Below are 21,455 nucleotides of genomic sequence, written 5' to 3'. Positions count from 1 at the left end.
ACGTGCTGGGGTGTGTCTTCACAGTTATCTCCAGGAGAATCTGTTATCTCCCCAGGGAGGTACTTTTATTGGTTTTTCTGTTACTGATGATGAAGTGATACTCAACATGTTGTGAAAACAAACCTAATTCTTATGCCTCAGAAGTAAATAACTTGATGACTTATTTCTATATAAACATATGTCTTGAGGCTGTATATTGCTGGGTTTATTTTATGGGACAAACATCAGCTGAGGTCTGTATTGCTTTATCACCTGCTGCTTAATAGATGGAGGTGAAATATCAGGTTTCCATAAACTGAAAGTCTGCTCCTTTTCCTAAGCTGAGGTTCCTTTTTTCTCTTTTCCATGGTCTCTGCAGTGCTAGCAGCAGCTCAGCCATGTGCTGATCTCCTCCTCTGTTAACAAGCACATGGCTGACGAAAGGCTGCAGGCTCTGGAGATGACACTGCAGCTATCGGTGACATTTCACTAGAGATGGCTTTGCTGCAAAGGCAATTGATTTAATGATTTTGTTACTAGAGTGGTGCTGCAACCACTTCCCCTGGGTGAGATTTCATCCCTCCCAAAGTGGGTACGAAGAAGAGTCGACAACCTAAAAATATCGGGAGTTTAGGAATAACAGGAAGCCACGGCAGCAGGAGAACTAGCTGGGGTGGGGGGAAAGCTGCAGGGCTTTGTGTCGCTTTTTGAATGCGGTGGGATCGATGCCCGGGGCTCGTGGCTGCCCCCGCAGGGATGGAAACGCGGTTGGATTCTCCAGAAAAGCGCCTCGGTTTGCAGAAGCAGTGGTGTAAAGTTATGTGCTCGTTAAAGCCAAACCCGCCCAGCATCCAGAAACAGCCGGGGGATCTGCAGGAGGTGGGGAGCTCCTCACGCTGCTTCAGCCCCTTGTGCTCCCAGCACACAAATCTCACTTTTCTTTCTCCGAGAGCAGGAGGAACAACCTCCTCCCTTCAGCGGAGCCACTGCAGGTGAGGAAATCCTGCCTAACACTTGGAGGTGCCTGCGGGATTTCATTCCTGGGGGGTGGCACAGCCTGCACAGACCCCGAGCTGGTACCCAGCTGGCTGTGCTTGGCTCTGGACTGGAGGGCTGGGGGCTGCCCTGTCCCCCTGCTCTGGCTAGCAGCAGCCCCAGGGGTGACACAGGGGCTGCAGGGAGCTGGTGTCCTGTCTTGGTGCCAGATACTCCTACCAAGAGATGAAGCACTAAGGGAGGACTGACAGCAAGGCTGGGGAGGGACACCAGGACCCAGCCACCTAAAAACTCACTCTGCTGTGAGGAGAAGGTAGGCAGGGCCAAGCACCTCTGTTACCTGCAAGCCAGGGATGCACAGCTGGCCATGGAATTCTCCAGGTGTTGCCAGTTGGGAAGTATCTCAATGGCAATGCTGGCAAAGGCAGCATAAAAATATACTGCATAAGGGAAGGAGCAATATTGAGATCTGTGACCTCACTGAGAAAAACAGTATAAAGTGTTGCTATTAATCTCACTCCTCTGTTCCTCCACAAACAAGATCACATGGAGTGATCAGGAGAGTGATTAGGCACTTGACAGATGCAAAACATACTGAGTCATGGACAACAGGGGCAAAGAGAAACTGTGCAACACCAGACGGCACTGGCTATTAATTTGGAAATAAAAATGTAATTGGGAGTCTTTCCTAGATCACAAATCAAAAAAACATTTCAAAATCCCTGGGTGGAAGACAAAGCCCAGGATGAATGAGTTGCGGCCCAGTGGCCTGGTTTTATCCAGACCAGTAGAGATCAGGACACAAGAAAAATGATCAGGACTTTTCCACTAGCCTTTTTGATTGCTGGTGGAGAAGTAGAAAACCCATAATTGGGCAAAATGTGGCTAGGAGCTGGTGTGACAAAGAAACTGGGCCTACACAGGGCAGTCATATGAGATTCCATGAAGTGGGTCTGCTGTGAGAGGTGCCCTGGGAAGACTGTTCAGCCTTCTGGCTTGGCAGGCTTGGAGAGGAAATCTGTGGATTTTAAGCTCCTACTCACAGAGAGCTTCTCTACTGAAAGCATCGTGATGCTTCTTGGTTTAGACTTCAATGGCATTTTTCAGACTGACTTTTAAGGCTAACAGAAGGGAAAATGGGCTCTTGTTCCTTCAGGAGACAACAGTGTATTTTTAAAAACAAATTATGCATGAGGACTAATTAACTTGGCATTTATAGCTTAGCATTCTCCTGGTTAAATTTGCTCCAACTGAGACCACGTTTTGTTGCAAGGAAACTTCTGCCTGGCATTTCCTTCCTTCCTCCTGCTGCTTTCTCCTCCTGCTGCTGTGATATTAAGATCAGGAGCCACCTTCCAATGTCCTGTTCAGTGACTTCCAATGAAGTGGTGAGTAGAGTGAAGGTGTCAGGTTTGGCTGTGAGGGCTGAGACATGTCTCAGTGGGGACATCTCTCTCATGGTCCTGGTCAGTGTTCTAACAGCTTGGAAGTGCCTATTGCATTCACCTGTACTTATCCAGAAAGTATCTGAGTGCAGTGGCAGCTGCAAAAAAGCTCCTTGGAGAAAGCTCTAGCACAGTGAATCACTGTGGTCTGTACACAGGGAGTTAATAGGATGCTCTCATTCAAAAATTTTATTAGAAGACACTGATGACAATGAGCTCACATCAGTTGCTCTCCCTGCACTTCCGCTCTCTGCCATCCCAAATCAAGTTAAGGTGATCTAGATGCACCTCTTATTGCTTTAGGAGAAAAATATGTCTTGTTTATTCCTGGGGGTCACAGGTAACTAATGCAGCAGAGGCCAGGCACGGCAAAGGCACAGCCCCACCCCTGTGCCACATTTGCAGGGAGGTCAGTGGGTCAATCCCCAAGGCCCAGCTTCAGGAGAGGAGATCTCAGGACTCTGCATGACAGGATGAAAGGATAACATGCACCAGCCTTCAGACTGGTTTGTGGGAGGGCTGCAGGTCTACATCACTGTGTGCTCATGTGCAAACACAAATCTTGAGTTTCTTTCACTCTTTTAGATTCTTTTGTCTTGATTTTTAAGCCTGAGTTGACACATCTTTGACCAGCAAGGTCAGTTATTCATCTTCCCCATAATTCCCACAATACAAAACTATAAACATAAGTGGTGGTGGTGGATAAACAATCAGATCCAAAGGACACAAACACAAACCCTAAACAAAACACTCAGCTGTTGTAAAGCTCAGGTCTAACCAGGAGTCCAGTGTGTCAAACACAATACAAATGGAATGGACTCAGTGTCCAGCTTTTGAGGCTGATGAGTTAAAACTGGGGCAACCTGGACAACGAGAAAGAGAGGCAGGATGGCAAAAGGAAAGACATGACATTTTAGTAGAATGAACTGTATGCTAAAATTATCCTTAGGAGACTGGTATTATATAGTATTATAGTAACCAACCCTCCTGACAACTCTTTTACATGGAATATGCAGCTTACCCATCACAGCTGCATTTAGGTCTAGAAGCAGCCTCCCAGGGAGCATTGCTCAGAATGGAGTGTCACCAGGGAAGTCCCACTCTATGGGAGGAAAAGCAAGGCTGTGTATTTAGTAGAATCACCTGCATGCATTTATTGATCTCCCCAGAGATCCTGGCTGCTCTCCACCACTTAGCTACAGGCAGGCCCAAGTGGTTTTCAAAGTGGCTTTCTCTCTGAAAAAGGCCCCAAGTTTTAATCTTTTAATTGATGCAGCAAATCTCTTTTTTGCCCTTGAGCTGAGAGAAGTGGGTGCTCTTGTCAGGCAGAGAACAACCAGAAACACATCTCAGAAGCACATGATGTACTGAACTCTCTGGAGACTGCTAATGATGTTTGATTAATTTTCATTATTAGTGTGAGCAAGCTTTGAGCTCTCTCTGCATCTGTCTTATTTAGAGTTGTCTTTTCTTTCTTAGTTAAATAGCAGCTTCTACAGACAGTGATCTAATTGTTCCTCAGCACCTGCTTGAAGCCATCCAAGTTAAGGATGGACATTGTGTAATTTGCAGCACACGTGATTTGGTCTTCAAGGCTCAGATCAAATAAAATGGAATAGCAAATGAGCCAGTAATTGAGTTAAGTGGAAGGTACTGTGCAGGCTGGTGCTGGGGTCACAGAAATGCTTGGGCTGGACAACACTGACAATGGAACAAATCAAAATACATGTGGTCACCCAGCAGCAGGATGAACAGCCTTCCAGTGGACATCCTGAACTCAATAACCCACAGAATGCTTTCTGTCTACCAGGGCAACTGGCTTTTGCAGGGGATTTTATTCTGAGTCTTTGCTGTGCTGCAAAACTCTTCATCCAGGGCCCAGTGAGTTCAGGTGCTGCTGTTGAGGTAAGTGCCCAGGATGAGTTGTGTGCTGTCACCTATGGGCCTGTTACCATCCTCAGGTGCAGTGCAGGGAGCCCCTGGCACTCACACCTCACAAAGCCTGTCCTGGGTAAGGCCATGGCCATGCCAGGACAGAGAACTTCACAGTCACAGAGCTGTCCATGTGGCAGAAAGGAGATAACCTTATCAGCATTCAACTGCAAGCTACTCTCAGTTGGGTGGTCCTGGAGGAGTCCTTTTGTGTGTCCTTTGGTGAGTCCTAGTAATGATATCAGCCATTTTTTGGTTAGCAAGCCTAATTTTATTTCCCTCCTAGCCAGATGACAGCATGCACCTGTTGAGGCAGATATTGAGAAATTGGGAGTGGTACAGCCAAAGCCACAGACTGAGCTCTCAGTCTATGAGAAAAATGAAAGGCTTAAAAGAAAGATATGAAAAGTTTAGAATGTGTGCAGGAAAAAAGTATATATAAAAAAAATCATCCTCTACCTCACTATAGCATTACACTGGACTGGCAGGCAGGAAATCTTATCCTACTTTCCTCCACTGCCACCCAGCTTCAATGCCCTGAACGTATCTCTATGCTCCATATTTCTCATCTGCTCCTGCTCATTCTGCCTGAAGAACTGCTGGCTTGATCAGTCTCAAGCTTTGCTCATGGAATGCCAGGAGGCACACAGCTTTTGGAGGACTGGCAGGACAAGGCTCACCCCCAAGAAAAGCAGATTGTTTTCTCCAGAGCATTTGCAATTATTTGCCACATGATATCAGGAGTCACTTGAAGCACTGTTAGATATGAATTCATTTCAGCATTCAAGGAGAAGCAGCACCAATGAAGAGAATGAATAGCTCTGGAGCCAACCCAGAAGTCATTCCTGATTCCATTACCGAGGAGCAGCATGAATGGCAAACCAAACTCAGCCATTGTCCCCGTGTCTGGGTGATGGAGAGCTTAATACCTCTGCTGTGACGATCAAAACACCGCGATTTCAAACACACCTTCCTTCCTTGGAAAAGGCTTTTCGGTAATTAAAGGAAGAGGCGTTGTCTGGGTTGGAATTGGGAGCCTGGGCACGCCGTGGGTGCGGTGAGGCAGCCGGGGAAGCTGGCAGGAGCTGCTCTGCAGGGTGTTGTCATGGGAACACAGCAAGTAGGGCATCCGCTGCTCCGCATCCTCCTCAAACGCTGGCAGCGCCCTGGCACAAAATCGATGCTGTTTGCAGCACAGGCAGAGCCAGCTCTCCGCTTGTCTCTAGCAGAGATTGAATCTGAATGAAAGGGGAAAGCCAGAATGTCCCTTTGTGTGAAAGTGGTGTCACTCCTGATTTGAGTGTTGATTTATGCCGTGTTTGTGCATGTTTTAACTGCCTGTGAATCCATAATGGTTCATGGCAGCAGGCAAAGATCTTGCTCAGTGAGTACATCACCAAGCTCAGAATATAAAATATTGCCGTAGTATCGATATTTGTGATCATCTGAAGTATCAGACTCACCTTGCACAATACCATCTTTGAATGCAGCTTACTTTCTCTCATGAATGTGGAATTGTTGGAATTTGCTTTATTAGAAATATTTTGTGTGATCCTGTGGTTGCTAGGGACAAACAATGGTAGTGGATGGTTTCCTGGATAAAGAAGAATACAGAGATTCCTGCTCTTTCAATTTTTAGGAATATGTATCTAAAAGAAAAAGAACACTGTTAATGTTGGGCCACAGAGATGAGTGGAAGTAGAATTAGATTTAATAGGCAAGAAAAGATCTGACAAAAGTTGAAAATGCAAACAGAAGAAAAGAGCAAAATGCAATTCATTGCCTCCAAGCTTTCATTTTGCTTTGCCCAGGTCTGCTGGCAAAGTAAAGAGCTCCTAATTAAAGCAGGCATCTGCAGAGTAACTGCATTGCTGCTGCTGACCCAGGCCAGCAAGGTGCTGAGTGAACACTCCTCATTTCCTACCCACACCGAAGTGTGAATGAGGGACCCGCAGCCATCCAGGGCTTGCTTGATACATGCTTTGGAAAAGTGACCAAAATAGCAGGCAAGGGAAGAAAATGGAGCCAATGCATGGAGGGGTTCCCAGTTTGCTTGTTGAGGTCACTGAAAGCCCTGCTGCTTAGCAACAAGTTTGAGGCAAGTAATGATAAACTTTGCCACAAAAACGCTCGAAGCTATAGCCTAAACATAATCTTGCCTTGCCTTTCACCTCTCTCTCCCTGGCTATGGTGTTTCCATGCAGGCTGCAGCAAAGATTGGAAGGAAACGGCTGGCACTGGGTAGAGCACATTCTGGATTCACAGTGACTTCTAGGGCTGATCCTTTTGAATATAAAACAGGAAGCATGACTGTATTAGAGTAATCCTTGTGGATTACTCTGTATGAGGAAGAAACTGGTTCCTTTTTGGGCATGTTTGCCTCTGTGCCTCTAGCAAAAGCTCTCTGGGGTGGAACAAGGAGCAGCAAAGTGTGTGGAGCAGCACTGACCTTGTCCCCCTCATGAGCCATACATGCAGGGCATCTGAGGTCTTGCTGGGTCAGGGCTGGCACAGGCTATTTATAAGTTTTGGACTAAACAAACAAATGCAGAAACTGTTCTTCACGCTGCAAGGGATGAAGCCAGAGTTGTGGACTTAGACATCATGGTTAAAGAGCTGAAGCCCCTGTCTCGCCTACAAGCTGCTGTTCCTTGTATTTGCAGCATGTGTCCTCTGCTGAAGGGACATGCAGCAGGAATTGCACTGATAAGAGCATGGCATATGTCACCAACTGAAACCATACACAGAACGGGGCAGGCTCCCCTTGTGTGTGATGTGGGGACTCAGCTGCTGCAGTGTGAGAGCCCTGGCTGACCTTGCATTAGCAGAGAGGGACCTTGAACTCTTACAGTTGGCAGAAAAGTCAGAAGTGCATTCACTGAGACAGAAAGATAAAATAAATGCACAGCTCTTTCAGCACTTCCCTCCATTTGCTTCATATCATAAATATCAATACAAATATAGAAATACAGAGGTAAACAGTTTGCCCAGCTTGCCCTTTCCATATGCATGCATTTCTGCTGTGAAAGGCTTTATGTAACTCCTGACAGCAGATTGCAAAATAATGCCTCAGTTATGGAAGGAAGCCATGAGCCATTACATTGCATTACTGTAATGTAATGGGTCCCTGAGATGAACCAGATTTGGAGAGCTGGCTTTTACTGCAAACCTTGTACCCCATCCAACCCACTGGCATTGATTTCTCTTTGTATTCTCCAGAGATCAAAGACCACGAGGCCAGAATAGCAGCTAGACCGGAACTGAGCCACTGGAGTTTTGGCCCCAGACAGAAATTCACGAGACAAAACTGTGCTGTTTATTTGAAGGGATGCAATACCAGTGTTAGAACTTACTCAGATCTGCTGAAAGGTGAATTTCTCATTAGCCTTTCTCATTAATTACAATTTGACATTGTAATTAATCTCTTCCTATGTTTCTTTGCTAAGTAAAGGCTGCTGTGACAACAAGTGCTGCCGTAATTTTATTTTCTTAACTGAATATAGGGAATAGACAAAAAAAGAATCTGCATTTACTTTTGTTTTTCTTCTGTGCAAATGTCACATCACTTTCATGTTGGCAATAAATGCAGAAGTGCTGATCCAATCACTTATTTACATAATCCCCTCAGATTTTTCTTTTATATCATCGTTGATAATGAAAAGATTTTCTCAGCTGGGAAAACAAAGGGAAGCAAGCAAGTTCTGAATGTGAATAGGCTGAAGTGACATAAAAAGATACATTAGTAAAAATAATCATAATGTGGATGATTTAAGTGATGGTAAAGAGCATCTATCCCTACCTGCCCTGAGGAACATCCACCCTGTGACAATTCAGCTGCAGCACATGAAGCAGCCCTACACCAATTGTTTGGCACAGCAGAGTCCAGTGTAATTACCAGGGAGCATAAAGGGACTTTGCAGAGAAAATCTTTCAAAATACTCATATTCACACGTGAATCAGTGCAGCAGAGCAAGGAGGAGCAGAGGCACAGCTTTGTGCACTGTTGGTACAGGGACCCTGTGGCTTTGGGAAGGCTCCTGCAACAGGAAAGGAAATGCAGGAGCTCGCTCTGCACATACAGTGCCTGGAAATATAAAGCTCTTTGTAAGTTATTTCTGTATGATGACTGAGCAGCAACGATGTGGCCCTGGAGCAGCTGCCCTGCCCAATGCCCAGGGATGCACAGCCTGTGCTGTGTCTTCGTTGCACAGCCTTGGTTCTTGTTCCTAAAAGCCCAGCTCAGGATGTGCCCCAATAGATCAGTGGGATGCACCCCCAGCTCCCCCCTGCATGGGGTGACCAGGGACCCCAGAGCCTTTGAATGATCAAAGACACTGCCAGCATCTCTTGGAGGCACTTGGTGTGTGAGTGCTGATAATGGAGAAAAACACGAGAGCAACCACAAAACTGTAAAACCCGTAATTTGACACAGCACACCGACAACAAAGTGCAAGGTTCAGCTTGGAGAGGCCAGTGCACAGTTACAACCCTCTAACAAATCTTGTTATTAAAGCAGGGTGCATGTTATTTTTAAAAAGCAAACTAGATGAGAGAGCTCAGCTCCATTAACTTGGAGAGGATTGGTGCAGTAAGGACAGGGTGAGCAGTGCAGGGAGCAGCCTGCTGCCACTAAAGACTCTGCTGATAATGCAGTGAGAGCTCTCTTGAAGATGAAATACATCTTCAGCCCTTCTGGAAGATTAGCAAGCTGGAAAGCAATTATAGTCATGGCAATTATTTAATAATTTCCTTTAAATCAAATTTGTATAAATTTTCTAGCTCTCTTTCCCCCTTTTTTTAAAAAAAACCCCTGTAGTTTAACCGTATTGCTTCTGATATTGGTGTGCTGAAAAATACATTTAAAAAAAATATTGAAACAAAACTGAAAAAAAATCTAAATTGTCAAGACAGAAACTCCCAGTGTTCTTTTCTTAATAATTCATCCAGGAGCTTTGCTTACCTAATTACTTATTATTGTTTTCTAGGGGAAGAATGGATTCATGTTCTGGAAGAAGTAACTTTTACTCTTGCAGCACCAAGACCCTGTAGCTCACAAGTTCCTGCTTCTTTTTTTTTTTCTTTTTTTTCTTTTTTTTTTTTTTTTTTTTTTTGTGTTCCTGGCTTTGAGGATGTTCCAATACTGGGCGAGACTGTTCCAGCCACCTAAATAAAAGCACATTTATTACCTGTGTATCAGAACTCTCTGAATTGGTTAAAAAAATTAGTTTATCAGGCTCTCTTTTCCTACACCAAACTCTTCCAAAGGCAGTGATGCCTCTGAAACTGTGTATTGTTTACTTCAGCTCAAAATGCGATCTGTGTTTTTCTAAAGATTCAGCATGTTTTTAACTTAGCAGTCAATCTGCCCATCGTAGACTATGGCTGTGGGTGGTGGGGAAGACACAGAGCCACCTTCACGCTTCAAAACACTTCCATTGCAGATACAGTCATTAAATAGACAAATTGTTTGGCTAAGGCTGAAACCTGATGTACTCTCGTTACAGTCTGCTGGCAATTTTCCCCGAATTTTAAATAAAGGTGTTTTGTGTTTCTATAGCAACTCGAGCTCCTTTCCTGAGATGTCTGCTGGTATTACACAACCTATTGTATCAGGAAGGAGGGAAGAGCACTGTTGAAAAGCTGACTGAATCTAAAGGATTATGAAATTACAGCCACCAAGTGGGGGCTGGGAGAGGGAAAACAGAGCAGCTCTTGGCCATGTACTCGCTACTTGGGAATTTAGACAGAGAACCACGGAATTGTAGAATGGTTTTGGTTGGAAGGGACCTTAGAGATTCTCCTGGTTCCAATGCCACTGCCATGGGAAGGGACAGCTTCCACCAGACCAGGCTGCTCAGAGCTCCATCCAACCTGGCTCCATCCAACCTTGATTACGAAGGAAAAAACGATGAATTCTATAAGAATTAAAAATTAAAAGGGAGGGTTATACATTAGAGGGGAATCTCAGGTATCAGGGATTGTGGGAAGTCTGTACCTGTCAAGTACCTCAGCCAATGGGGAAAGAGAGAGGGAAATGTGGCCGGGAAATTGGGATAAAAAGGGAGGCTGCACCCTCCAAAAATTTGAGAGACCCCAGGGGAATGCCGCATGGCCTCTTCCTTTATGCGAATAAAGTAAAAAGGACTCCTCTGTCTCCTTTTTGGACATAAACCTCTGGAGTTTGTGGATTAATTTTCGTGACAAGTCTCTCCCAGCCCTGATGATTCCCCGATTCCGGGAATATTTCTGTGCCGGCCGGCCCGCGCCCCGGAACCATCGTGCGGCGCCGCCGTTCCCGCGGGGACGGCGCCACGCGCGGACGGCGCCCCACGTGAGGGCGGCGGCAGGCGGAAGTGATGGCGGCGGGGGCCCGGCGGCGGCCCGGCGGCGACCAGCGGCGATAAAGCGGCCACAGAGCGGCGGGGCCCGACATGGCGGCCCGCGGGGCGCGCCTCTGCTCGCTGCTGCTGCTGCTACTGGCCGCACTGGCGGGGCTGGGCGCCGAGGCCAAGGTGAGCGGGGCGAGGGGCACGGGTCCGTCCAGGCCCTCCGTCCGTCCGCCGCCCTCGCCGGGCGCTCGGTTCCCGCGGGTCGTTCCGCCTTTCCGGCCCCACTGCTGCCCCGGCCGGCTGTAGGGGAAGGCCGGAGCCGGTGGTTTCGTGCGGGCGCTGCCCTGCCCCGCTCGGCGGAGGAGCAGGGCCGGGCGGCGCGGCCTCGGCTCCAGGCCCGGTTCCTGCGCTCTCCTTAACTCGTAGCTGTTGATGTCGCTTTGCCGTGGTGCCCGTGGACACCGTCACACACCGAGTGGAGATGGAGCTGCTGGTCCCGAGGCTGCCGGGGCTGTTTGGGGCTGAGCGCCGGGCCTGCCGCAGCTCCAGCGGCCTCACCCGCACTGAGTGCGAGCGCTCTGCTCTTGGCCCTGCTGGGTTAATATTTGTGAGTGTTACCGTAGTTCTCTGTGGCGGGCAGAGAACACCGTGTCTTCTACAGTCAGAGCGCCCGCGTTTGAGTTTTCTCCAAATACGTCTGAATTGTCTCCTTTCTAATGGTAATCAGTGGTTTGATTCTCCGTGGCAGGAGCAGAAGCGGTGTGGTGTAGGGTGTGTAGTACGTGGGGTGTGTTTGTGCTGCTCTCCTGAGATCCTCCTGCAGTGCAGAACCCCCCGGCTCTGGTTCCCCAGCACAGGAGGGGACATGGAGCTGTTGGAGCCACTCCAGAAGAGGCCATGACAGTGATCACAGGGCTGGAGCACCTCTCCTGTGAGGAAAGGCTGAAGGAATTTTGGGACTGTTTAGTCTGGAGAAGGAGGAGGCTCAATTAGGGTGACCTAATTGCTCTACCTGAAATCCTCCCAGTACCTGAAATCTGTAAGAGAGATGGAGGAGAACTGATTACATGGGTATGCAGTGTCAGGACAAAGCTTTACACTGAAAGAGAGGGTTGGTTTAGATTGGGTGTGAGGCAGAAAGTTTGCTCTGTGAGGGTGGTGAGGCACTGGCACAGGTTGCCCAGAGAAGCTGTGGATGCCCTGACCCTGGCAGTGTTCCAGGCCAGCTTGCATGGGGCTTTGAGCAGCCTGGCCTAGTGGAAGGTGTCCCTGCCTGTGGCAGTGGAGTTGGAACTGGATGAGCTTTAAGGTCCCTTCCAGCCCAGACCTTTCTGTGATTCTGTGCTAGTGCAGTCAAGATTTTCCAGCTGACTCAGTGTTACTCTCACTTGGCTGTTCAATGAAGAAGTTCATTACCAAAACTTGTTCACACATTCTTGTGTAATGCCTTGAACTTTATGTTTATCTCTTATTATTTGCTAAAATAAGCTTAATATTCTTTCATTCCTTTTAAGCTCATCACTGTGTCTGTTAAGCAGCTGTCCTTAAAAGCTGAATAGTAGAGTAATCAACATTAGCAATTTCTGCATGTGTGGTTTTTTCTTTGAAAGAGGAATGAACTTAAACTCCATTTTTCCCCTCAAGAATGTGTTTCTATCTCAAATAATGTTACTTGACAAATTGCTCTACTCGCTTAGTAATTCTGAAGGGTTGTTCTTAGACTTGTAGAAAGTCCTGAGTAAGACTTGCAAGTAATTTGTGTTCAAATATACTTGCAAGTAATTTGTGTTAAATATTTCAAGTCTTATGTGAAGAGTTTTCTGTACCCCTGCTAATATAAATAATATAAATTATATAATAACTTATGATAATTTGTTCTAAGCATGTTATTTACTTCACTTTTAGAATTCTGAGGATGTCCGGTGTAAATGCATCTGCCCTCCTTATAAGGACCATTCAGGCCACATTTACAACAAAAATGTTTCACAGAAAGACTGGTGAGTGTGTGTGGCACATAAAAAGTGAAAATAAATCTTACTTAAAGGCTTGTTCTGTAGTGATTATGTATGGTGGTGTCAGGACAAAGCAGAACATTTCTGTAACTTCCTGGAGCTTTTCTTTCAAAAGCACTCCAGAATTCAGCTCTAGCAAGGGACAATGCTCAAACCCCATAGTTTTTGCCCTGTCTTCTATTTTGGTTTTCTTGCTTGCATGTTTAAATGTTTATTTGGACTTGGAAGTAGTAGAAGGGAGGAAAGTGGTTGAATCCAGTGATTTGGAATGGTGTAAAGGCAAGGGAGCACAAACGTGGAGCTGGGACTTGGGAGTATTGTCTTTGCTTGCTCTACTCTTGGAAACCATCCCATCATTTAGGAACTGTTCTTTCTGGAGTTTGTGTGGTTCTAGTAGATTTTGCACTTTGTAGCAATTTGGAGAAGAAAAAGAGCTGGTATTAATATTTCTTATATTCTCAGTACCAGACTTCCTGCTGTACTTAACCAACATACAAGATTTCTGTAGTTCTTGTAGTTTCAGTCTTAGGAACAGCAATTGCACAGGTTGGACCTGGCATGTATTTTGATTTTTGTCGCTTGAATACTGCATTCTTCCACAGAGGAAAATATAGTTCTGCTTTCACTTAAATGAGAAAAATACACCCTCCACTCCCCTCAGAGGCTGTGAGGTGGCACTCAGCAGTTGCAGCTATGAAGAAAAAGTTGAAAGAAGACAGAGGAGATGAGCTGGTGCCTGGCTGGGTGTTTGCAGCACTGTAATTTAGCCCAGTAAAGTGTTGAGTCCCAGGCTGCTGCTGTCACTTCAGGCCTTTTGTTTCACTACCTGCTGCTGATTGTGCCAGCCCTGAGGTAACCAGGAGAAAGGTGAAACTGGATTCTGGTTCTGTCAGTGCTCTGCAGGGACCCTGGGGGTCTTAACTCTGAATAACAACCTGAGTCAGCAGAAAGACCAACATTATGTCAGTTGTGTTGGAAGCAGTTGTATTTTAATGCTGTGCTACAGAGTACCCATAATATTGTCAACCACTTTTCTCCACAAGGGACTGACTTACATTTGGTAATCTCTTAAGGCAAATATTTTACTGAAAGCTGAATGCTCTTTATTCACTGTCTTGCTGCTTAGAGAAAAAGCCCATTCTGACCTCCTTCCTTTTTTTTTCCCAATGTCTGTACCTTGTGGTGACAAGAAAAAAGAAATTCAGTTCATGAATGTCAAAGAGAGGCTAATCTCCCTTCAGACAGTGAAAGGATGGAATAAAGCTCTTTTGAGTATGGTGAAGAAAGAAGTGGAAATAATAGCTGGAATTTCCTTTTATCCATGATGTAGTGTCAAGTGATGCATTTGTGCTGGATTAATATCCTTGGACTTGTTCTGCTAACAGCTTTAGTACTTTCACTGGAAAATGAAAACGCTGTATTGAGTTAGAAAGTTCTTAAAACTTGCTTAGCAGCTTGTCAGTAGCTGAATTTCTTGTTTAAATGACAAAACTGTGGCATAGCAGTTAATTTGTACCTGCAGTTTAGAACAACTGAACTTAAGCGAGCTGAGCTTCTCAGCTCCTGCAGCAGAGTGGAACAGCCCAGCTAAAGGCAGCTCAAAACTGACTGGGCAGTTTCTGTGTTTCCTCAGTGATTGTCTCCATGTGGTGGAGCCTATGCCTGTCCCTGGACCTGATGTAGAAGCTTATTGTTTACGTTGTGAGTGTAAATATGAGGAGAGAAGCTCAGTCACAATTAAGGTAAGCAGTATAATTCTGTTGGCATATATTAAAGACTTCAACTGTTTAGTAAATATGTCTATTGTCCTTTAGAGAAATGCTATTTTTAAAGGGAAGACTGGTCTAAGGCAGCCTAAAATGTAGCTTTTTTTTCTAGTAGTTGTTCACAGTCTTGAGCAGTCAAACTTTAGCTGGAGAACCCAAGACCCTTTATTGAAGATCTCCACTTTTGAGATCAGACTTTACACTTTGCTAAAATTCTGAGTGTTCTTAGACATCTTGTCAAGCTTTGGGCTTTGTTTCTCTTATTATTTCAGAGGGCCTCTCGTTACACTGCTGCCTTACTTTCTTACTATAAATGTTATTTATCTGTGTTTGTTCTAACAGATGTTTTCTGTGCTCTTCACGTTTTCGTCCCATTGGAACCATTGAGGCCTGGACTGCTGTGAACAGACTACAGCATGTCTTTTGGTTTTTGACAGCACAGACTACTTTATTTTGGGATTTTAGAAGTTTGGTGTTTTGCTTGGTGACTGAATGCAGGGCTGTGCTAGACAATGGGAGATCGTTGGGTGATGTCCCAGATTTGTCACCTGTTTAATGGCCAGGCTGAAGAGTTGTCTTGGTGGAAGTGAGAGTTGTAACTCTGAATTGTTTTAAGAGGCATAGCCTAAGATTCTTTGCAAGGTCTCACTGTTTCAAGCTGCCCTACACCCTTTTAATACCATGTTGTAGTTTGTTAGTTTCCCTTTCTTTCTGGGTTTTAAATCATCTGGTGACACTACCAAAGATCAAACTTGGCCTGCACTCATCTTTTGCTCCTTGGAAATGTCACAATCTTGTCATAAACTGTGGTTGCATTATGTAGGTGACAATCATCATATACCTGTCCATTTTGGGCCTCCTTCTTCTGTACATGGTGTACCTTACCCTGGTGGAGCCCATCCTGAAGAGGCGTCTCCTTGGCCATTCACAGCTCATACAAAGTGATGAAGACATTGGGGTGAGTTCACCAGAGTCTTTGTGCACTTGGTTAGCATGAAAAGTGGGATGGTTTGTTGATAAATAATGATTTGGGATGAGCAGCTTTGTTTGCCAGGCAGTGTAAATGCTTTTCCTGCTGGGACAGGAAAAGAAAGCTGTGTGATGACTACTGTGAAGCCACTTCTTCATTTTTCACTGGGCTGGAAAGTAGTAAAGTGAGAACTGCTTCAGTTATACCAGCTCTAGGCACAGATTGTTTTCACAGAGAAGAAGTGTAGGAGTGGAGGTAAGAATATACAGGAGTATAACTTTTTTTAAAGAGTTAATGATCCAGTGTTGCCAGTAATCATTTTTATGGGAAGTGCTTACTGCTTGGATTGGTCTCTAAAAAAGAAACTGTGGGGGTTGCATCTAAAACTTCAAGAAGAAATTGCTATAATGAAGCAGAATAGTAATGAATGCTGAAAGAATTTCTTAGTATTACAGCCAGAAATCAAAATGTGACAGTATATTCCAACAGGTCAGAAGAGCTTTGTTTTTTGGGGAAGAAGGAGAGTAGTCCAGTAGTGACATGGTTTCCTGTCATTACTGGCCTTTCCAATCTCTAGCACTGGGTTACAATCCCAGACTTTTGTTGTGAAATTAAGGTACATAAAGCATAGCTGAGAAAAACTATTATCTAGGAAAATGCTTAATTTTGAACTTAATTATCCCTCTAGCAAACAGAAACACCTTTTTAAGTGAAGATGGCTGATAATTGTCCCACTGTTCCTGAACTTCCCTGTGTATTACATGTGCACGTTTCAACTGTCTTTGTATTGACAACATAATTTTTTCCCAGTTACCTCTAAGAGGATTTTGGATTGAGAGTTTGTTAGTTTTTGAGATTTTTTTGTTGTTTTGAAATTAAGTATTTGAATGACTCTTCCTCTGTCTGCATTCTTGTAACAAGTTGGGCAGCTCCTACATGAATTAAGTGAGCTTGTGCTGTATGCTATACCTCAGACAAATTTCTAATTTATATCTTAGATAAATTATCTTGATGCCTCCAAGTGTGAGTTAGCCTTTTGATTATAGGTAGAAGAAGTGAAAAAATTCTCATGGCAGAGTTCAGGTTAACTGTGGAATGAATTTACCTCAAAGTCTGGATCCATCTTAACCAATGTTATGTTTTGCTGTAGCTGTTCTGTGAACATAACATAATTTAAGGCCCCTTATGAATTATCCCCATTCTTGCCTTCCCTCTTGCAACTTCTTGAGACATTCTTGTCACACTTCAAAAATGCCATGTCTGTGCATTTTGTGGCTGAATTTCAAGGCAGTGTGTTCACTCTTTCTTCTTGCCCATTGGTCACAGTGGCAACTGATGAATGTAAGCCCTTTCCTTAGTCCTCTTCCTTCTTAAATTCTTTTTTCCTCTTATTGTCTATGTAGAAATTGACAGTATCTAGCCTTGGAGCTGAGATTCGTGTTTGTCAGGAAGGCCAGTACCATCTAGACTGCCCTGTGTTCTCCCCCTATTTGTTTTACAGTAGCAAACCATGTGTTGTTCTTGTGATTTCTTTTTTTTTTTCCCTGTGAATGAAGTGAGCTGTCTCCTGTTAAATGCCCATTCTAGGTATATCCAATTGTATAACTTTTTATGATGAGATGATAGCTTTTTTGATGAGGGATTGTCTGTTGCTCTCTGTGAGCATATTTTTTAAATGCTCATTGTGGCTTACAGCAATCATTTCAACAGGTATAATTTATGATAATCTGTGTACAGCTGACATTGAGCTGCTCTGCACAGTCATATCACAAATAAAATATCCATTGAATGAACTAAAAAAGCGTTCTGGAAAAAAAATAATGTGAAATGCAGGCATACAAAAAGACAGTTATTTAATATAGGACATAATGATGTTATTTTTCATGATGCATTGTATATCTGATGTTTGCTAAGGTAGCTTTAGCAGCATGACTTTTTGTCCAAACAGTTTAATAGCCAAATAAGAAGTACAGTTCCAACTCTTAGTGTTTATAAGTTGGCTATATTTGCTAGCAGAAAATAAAGGCTTGCAGGTACTGTTAGAAAACAGAGAGTAAACGTTAAACAAGCACTTTGTTCTTGTTGAGCTCTGTCACTTTTACAGCTGTATTGACACTGTGCTTTCAGACAGCTCAGCACAATAGGCTTAGTTTGGTCAACACCAGAGTGTGTTGGTTTGATATAGAAGCTGTGTATGAACATCCTGAGCTGCCTGGCAGGAAATGGGCAGGAGCTGGCAGGGAACTGGCCCTAACTCAGTTGTGGAGTGCATTCACCACAGCCATGGGGCTGCCTGGGTCTGCTCTGGGCTGCAAAAGGATGCAAGACTGGTCTGAGCCTGCAGCTCACCCCGTGTCTCTGGGCAGCAGGAATTGACAGTGCAATGAAGTCTGCTCTGTTTGGGAAATCTGTGGAAGTTCCTGGGAATGTGAAGTGCAGTTCTGTGGCTGTATGTTAGAGGATTAACCCTTTGAATGGCGGTAATAAGGCACAGCAGCATGGTCATCCCTCAGGATAGGAAGGAAACAATTTATTCTAACACTACACTCCTTAAATGCACTTAGGACACTAAGTCAAGACAAAGCACGAGCTTACTGGTCCAGACAAAGTAACACCTCTTTGCCAGGTTTTTCTCACGTATCCAGCAGATGTTTATCATTGTTTTTAATTCTTCTCTTAGGTTTACATTAGAGAAAAGTGGCTAGTTTGGGAAAAAACCCTAGCTGAGCCTGAGAAAGTTGGACTGGAAAAATCCTCACAAGAGGTTTTTTCTGGACCTGACAGCCACACAGTTCCAACAATTCAAAAACTTGCTTGATAATCCTTACTGACCATCTTGCTGCAACCTTAAAAAAAAAAAGACAAAACCAAACCAACCCCGCCCATCCCGCGGGGAACGTTACAACACACAAGACTCATAGCTGGAATTCTGAGGTGTGACCGTGGGGTTTTTTTAATTTTTTTGCCATTCCAGGACCACCAGCCTTTTGCCAACGCCCACGACGTGCTGGCCCGCTCCCGGAGCCGAGCCAACGTGCTGAACAAGGTGGAGTACGCGCAGCAGCGCTGGAAGCTGCAGGTGCAGGAGCAGCGCAAATCCGTCTTCGACCGGCACGTCGTGCTCAGCTAAGTGGGGCTCAGGGAAGGAACTCCGGGCATGTGGACTAGTGGAAAGAGCTGAAAAGAAGTCTTCCTAATCCTGCCAATTCAGAAGTTTTCTTGAATGATTTGTTATTGATTTGATAAGCAAACAAATTAAAGAAGTGTTTGAACTTTTTGAAGGAATGTACTGGAGTGGGAGCGGTTTAAACAGATTAGTTAACCAAAAGCTTAAATCTTTATGTTTTCAGATGGCTTTTACTAACAAAACTGAAAAGAAAACAAACCCTAAGATACCTTGGGTTGCCACTGTGGTACATTATTTACAGTTGTGACTTTATGGTGGTTTTTAACTATATATTTCTCTCAATTATTTATGTGGTTAAAAAGTACCTGGGAACACAGTAATTACTTACAACTCACTAATCACTTTATGTAAAGACCTTTTGTAAATATATTTGGATTTTCTGCTGATTGATGCTAGGTACTGGAAATCAAAGTCTTGCAGTGTAGTTTTGGTCTCAGAGAATGAAACCCTGCTGGCTGTGTTCATCATTTGGTTTCTTGCACTCCTACTTCCAAGATGCTTGTATGGCAAGTGATGTCTGCAGATTTAAGGCAAAACATAAGTGGACACTGACTCCTGGAGCTGCATATTTCAAGTACTGTGATGTAGATAAATTCAAATGCAGTGCACATTCAAGACAGTGTTGACATTTTGTTCTATTTTGCTTTACTAGCTTAATATATTGTAGTTGTATGATAGCTTTTAAATTTTTTTTCCCTTTCTTTTCATGGGTAAAGTCTCAGGAGTTAGTATATGATGAAATATTTATTATAAAAATCTTCCTGCATTTGTCTGGATTGATGATGTAAGGCACATACTTTCTCTAGCACCTGTCATCTTGGGAGTTAGGTGTATTTTTTTATCTGTGACTCTGTACTCATCTCTCTTCAGAGGTTATACAGTTGCTAGATGACTAACTTTCATATATCCCCTTTGGAATGTAACAATTAAAGATAAAACTGATTTTTGAAAAATGGATCTGCATTATCAGTTTGTCATCATTTTTCTCCCTCGTTATGCTGCATGTAAATTCCATCTATAAAAGTACTCCTCTGAAAATGCTTCAGAGTAGAAATATGCACTGGTTCTCTGATTAGGTAAAGAAAGGCTCATCAAATTGTTAATTAAAAGAAGTTTTTAATCCATGACTCAGATGTAGCTGTGCATATGTAGTTGCATTATTGTGTGACAGTTTTCAGTTCTGGTGTGGAAGGAGGTGGTACATAGAAGAATACTCTGTTTCTGGAAGCAGTTTTGGCTTGCTTAGTCCATGCCTGGGGGAAAGACAGATGCAGAGCTTCATTTTCACATCAGTTCTGTAGACTTGCAAAACTGAGTTAACCTGGAGTCACTTAAAGCTGGTGATGAACTGGTGGATTCACAGGATTCTAGCTTTAAATTAAAAAAAAAAAAAATTGCACAAAGATTGACAGGTCAAGAAAAATAAATTCAGGCTCGGGTTCAGTTTTTGTGTTCAATATTGCCCTGATGAGTTGGTGCTGTGGTTATGACACTGCTGTACTTAGGGCCACTAAAGAAAAGGAATGCAACCTGGTTGTGGAATGCATGCCTTGATTGTTGAGTGTTTCCCTGTCTGCCAGTCCTGGGAGTTGTTCCGTGTTGTGGCTGCCTCTCCCACGAGGCCTGACCCTGATGTGGGAAGGGGGTGTTGGATACAGCACTGTGGCCCACACAGGGGCAGCAAAAGCTGAAGCTTTCTTCCCTTCATGGATCACAGTCCCAAGAAGCAGGAGTGAATGTATGTACATCTTTTGCTAGTAAAAGTATTTCTGATCTTACAGTTTTAAGCTAAACTGGTTGGGTTTGGATTTTTTTCGCATGTTTATACTTTGATAGCTAGAAAGGCCAAACCATGAGATAGTCTTTAAGTGTCAACCCTGTAAAATGGGAATTTTGAGGATAGGTGTCCTATTTTCTTACACCTGTACAATTGGACAGCTATATACTGAGGTATGTAACATCTATGTACATGTATACATTGCATTATAGATTCCATAATGTTTTTCTTTTTAAGCAAAACTTGTGTTGCTACTGTTTGAAAACAGTTTTCAAATCTTCTTATGTATGTTCACCTTCTATATGATGTTACACTGAACACTAAAAGAATTCCCCAAAATTACAGGTAAAATTATTAAATTAAAAGGCATTAAGCTGACTATGTGTCCTCAGCTGTAGTGGAGAGAAATCCATCATAAATTTCTAAATGAATGCTGTTTTTCTGCGTTTAAAATGAAGCTGTGGAAATTAGTTTGCTTATGCCTTGATGGTGAATATTTACCTTAATTCTGGCCAATTGTTACATTTAGACATTAGAGTACAAAATGCCAATAAATGAAAATACTGCTTTGGATTTTCATTACTATACTGTAGTAGTTTGCAACAGAAGGCAAACAGGAAGTGTACAAACCACATTCCTGATTACTTTTTCAGGTAGTCTGGATGTGTTCAATAGCAGTTTCAAAATTTCTAGCCCTTAATGCCAAGTTTTGTTGCCATCATAGCTGTGGTGTGGGTGGAAAAGCCCAACCAGAAATGAGCAGATCTAACTGTAAGCTACTTTGCATGTTGTCAATTGACTATAAATTGCAGCAGTCATTGCCTCAGTGGAACAAGATACATAATTCAGGTAAGAGACTTGCATGTTGCTGTATCTAGCCACAGATCTTCACTGAATATCAATGTTCTTGTAAATCACTTCTACCAGTAATTTACTAACAGTGTTTTCATAGCTTTTTAATGAATCCTCTATAATGTGATCTCTTATTTAATAAGGAGTAAGAAAAATGGAATAGTAACTTCTTTTTTTTTTCTTTTTTTTAATATCATTCAGATATTTTTC

At 43.7% G+C, this 21,455-nt stretch overlaps 1 protein-coding gene and 1 long non-coding RNA gene across 3 annotated transcripts; both read left to right on the top strand.

Moving 5' to 3' along the window:
• The first annotated feature begins 688 nt into the window (after positions 1-688).
• On the top strand, positions 689-9,900 carry LOC148221691 (uncharacterized). 2 transcript variants are annotated; one of them, XR_015807460.1, is made up of 3 exons: positions 689-971; positions 7,572-7,721; positions 9,338-9,900. It is a non-coding gene; the product is annotated as an uncharacterized LOC148221691 (long non-coding RNA). The 2 variants fall into 2 exon arrangements; XR_015807461.1 differs by lacking the exon at positions 689-971 and adding an exon at positions 4,346-5,347.
• Positions 9,901-10,669: 769 nt separating this feature from the next.
• On the top strand, positions 10,670-19,573 carry TMEM9B (TMEM9 domain family member B). Its single transcript, XM_014876342.2, has 5 exons — positions 10,670-10,864; positions 12,587-12,678; positions 14,327-14,435; positions 15,283-15,417; positions 18,404-19,573. Exons 1-5 carry the CDS (start codon positions 10,784-10,786, stop codon positions 18,557-18,559), a joined length of 573 nt encoding a protein of 190 aa, XP_014731828.1. The 5' UTR covers positions 10,670-10,783; the 3' UTR covers positions 18,560-19,573.
• Positions 19,574-21,455: the final 1,882 nt, after the last annotated feature.

Source organism: Sturnus vulgaris, chromosome 18 (genome assembly GCF_052056855.1).
Source record: "Sturnus vulgaris isolate bStuVul1 chromosome 18, bStuVul1.hap1, whole genome shotgun sequence".
Lineage (NCBI taxonomy): Eukaryota > Metazoa > Chordata > Aves > Passeriformes > Sturnidae > Sturnus > Sturnus vulgaris.
The sequence above is the reverse complement of the archived record's forward strand: the minus strand, read 5'-3'. Positions and strand labels throughout refer to the sequence as shown.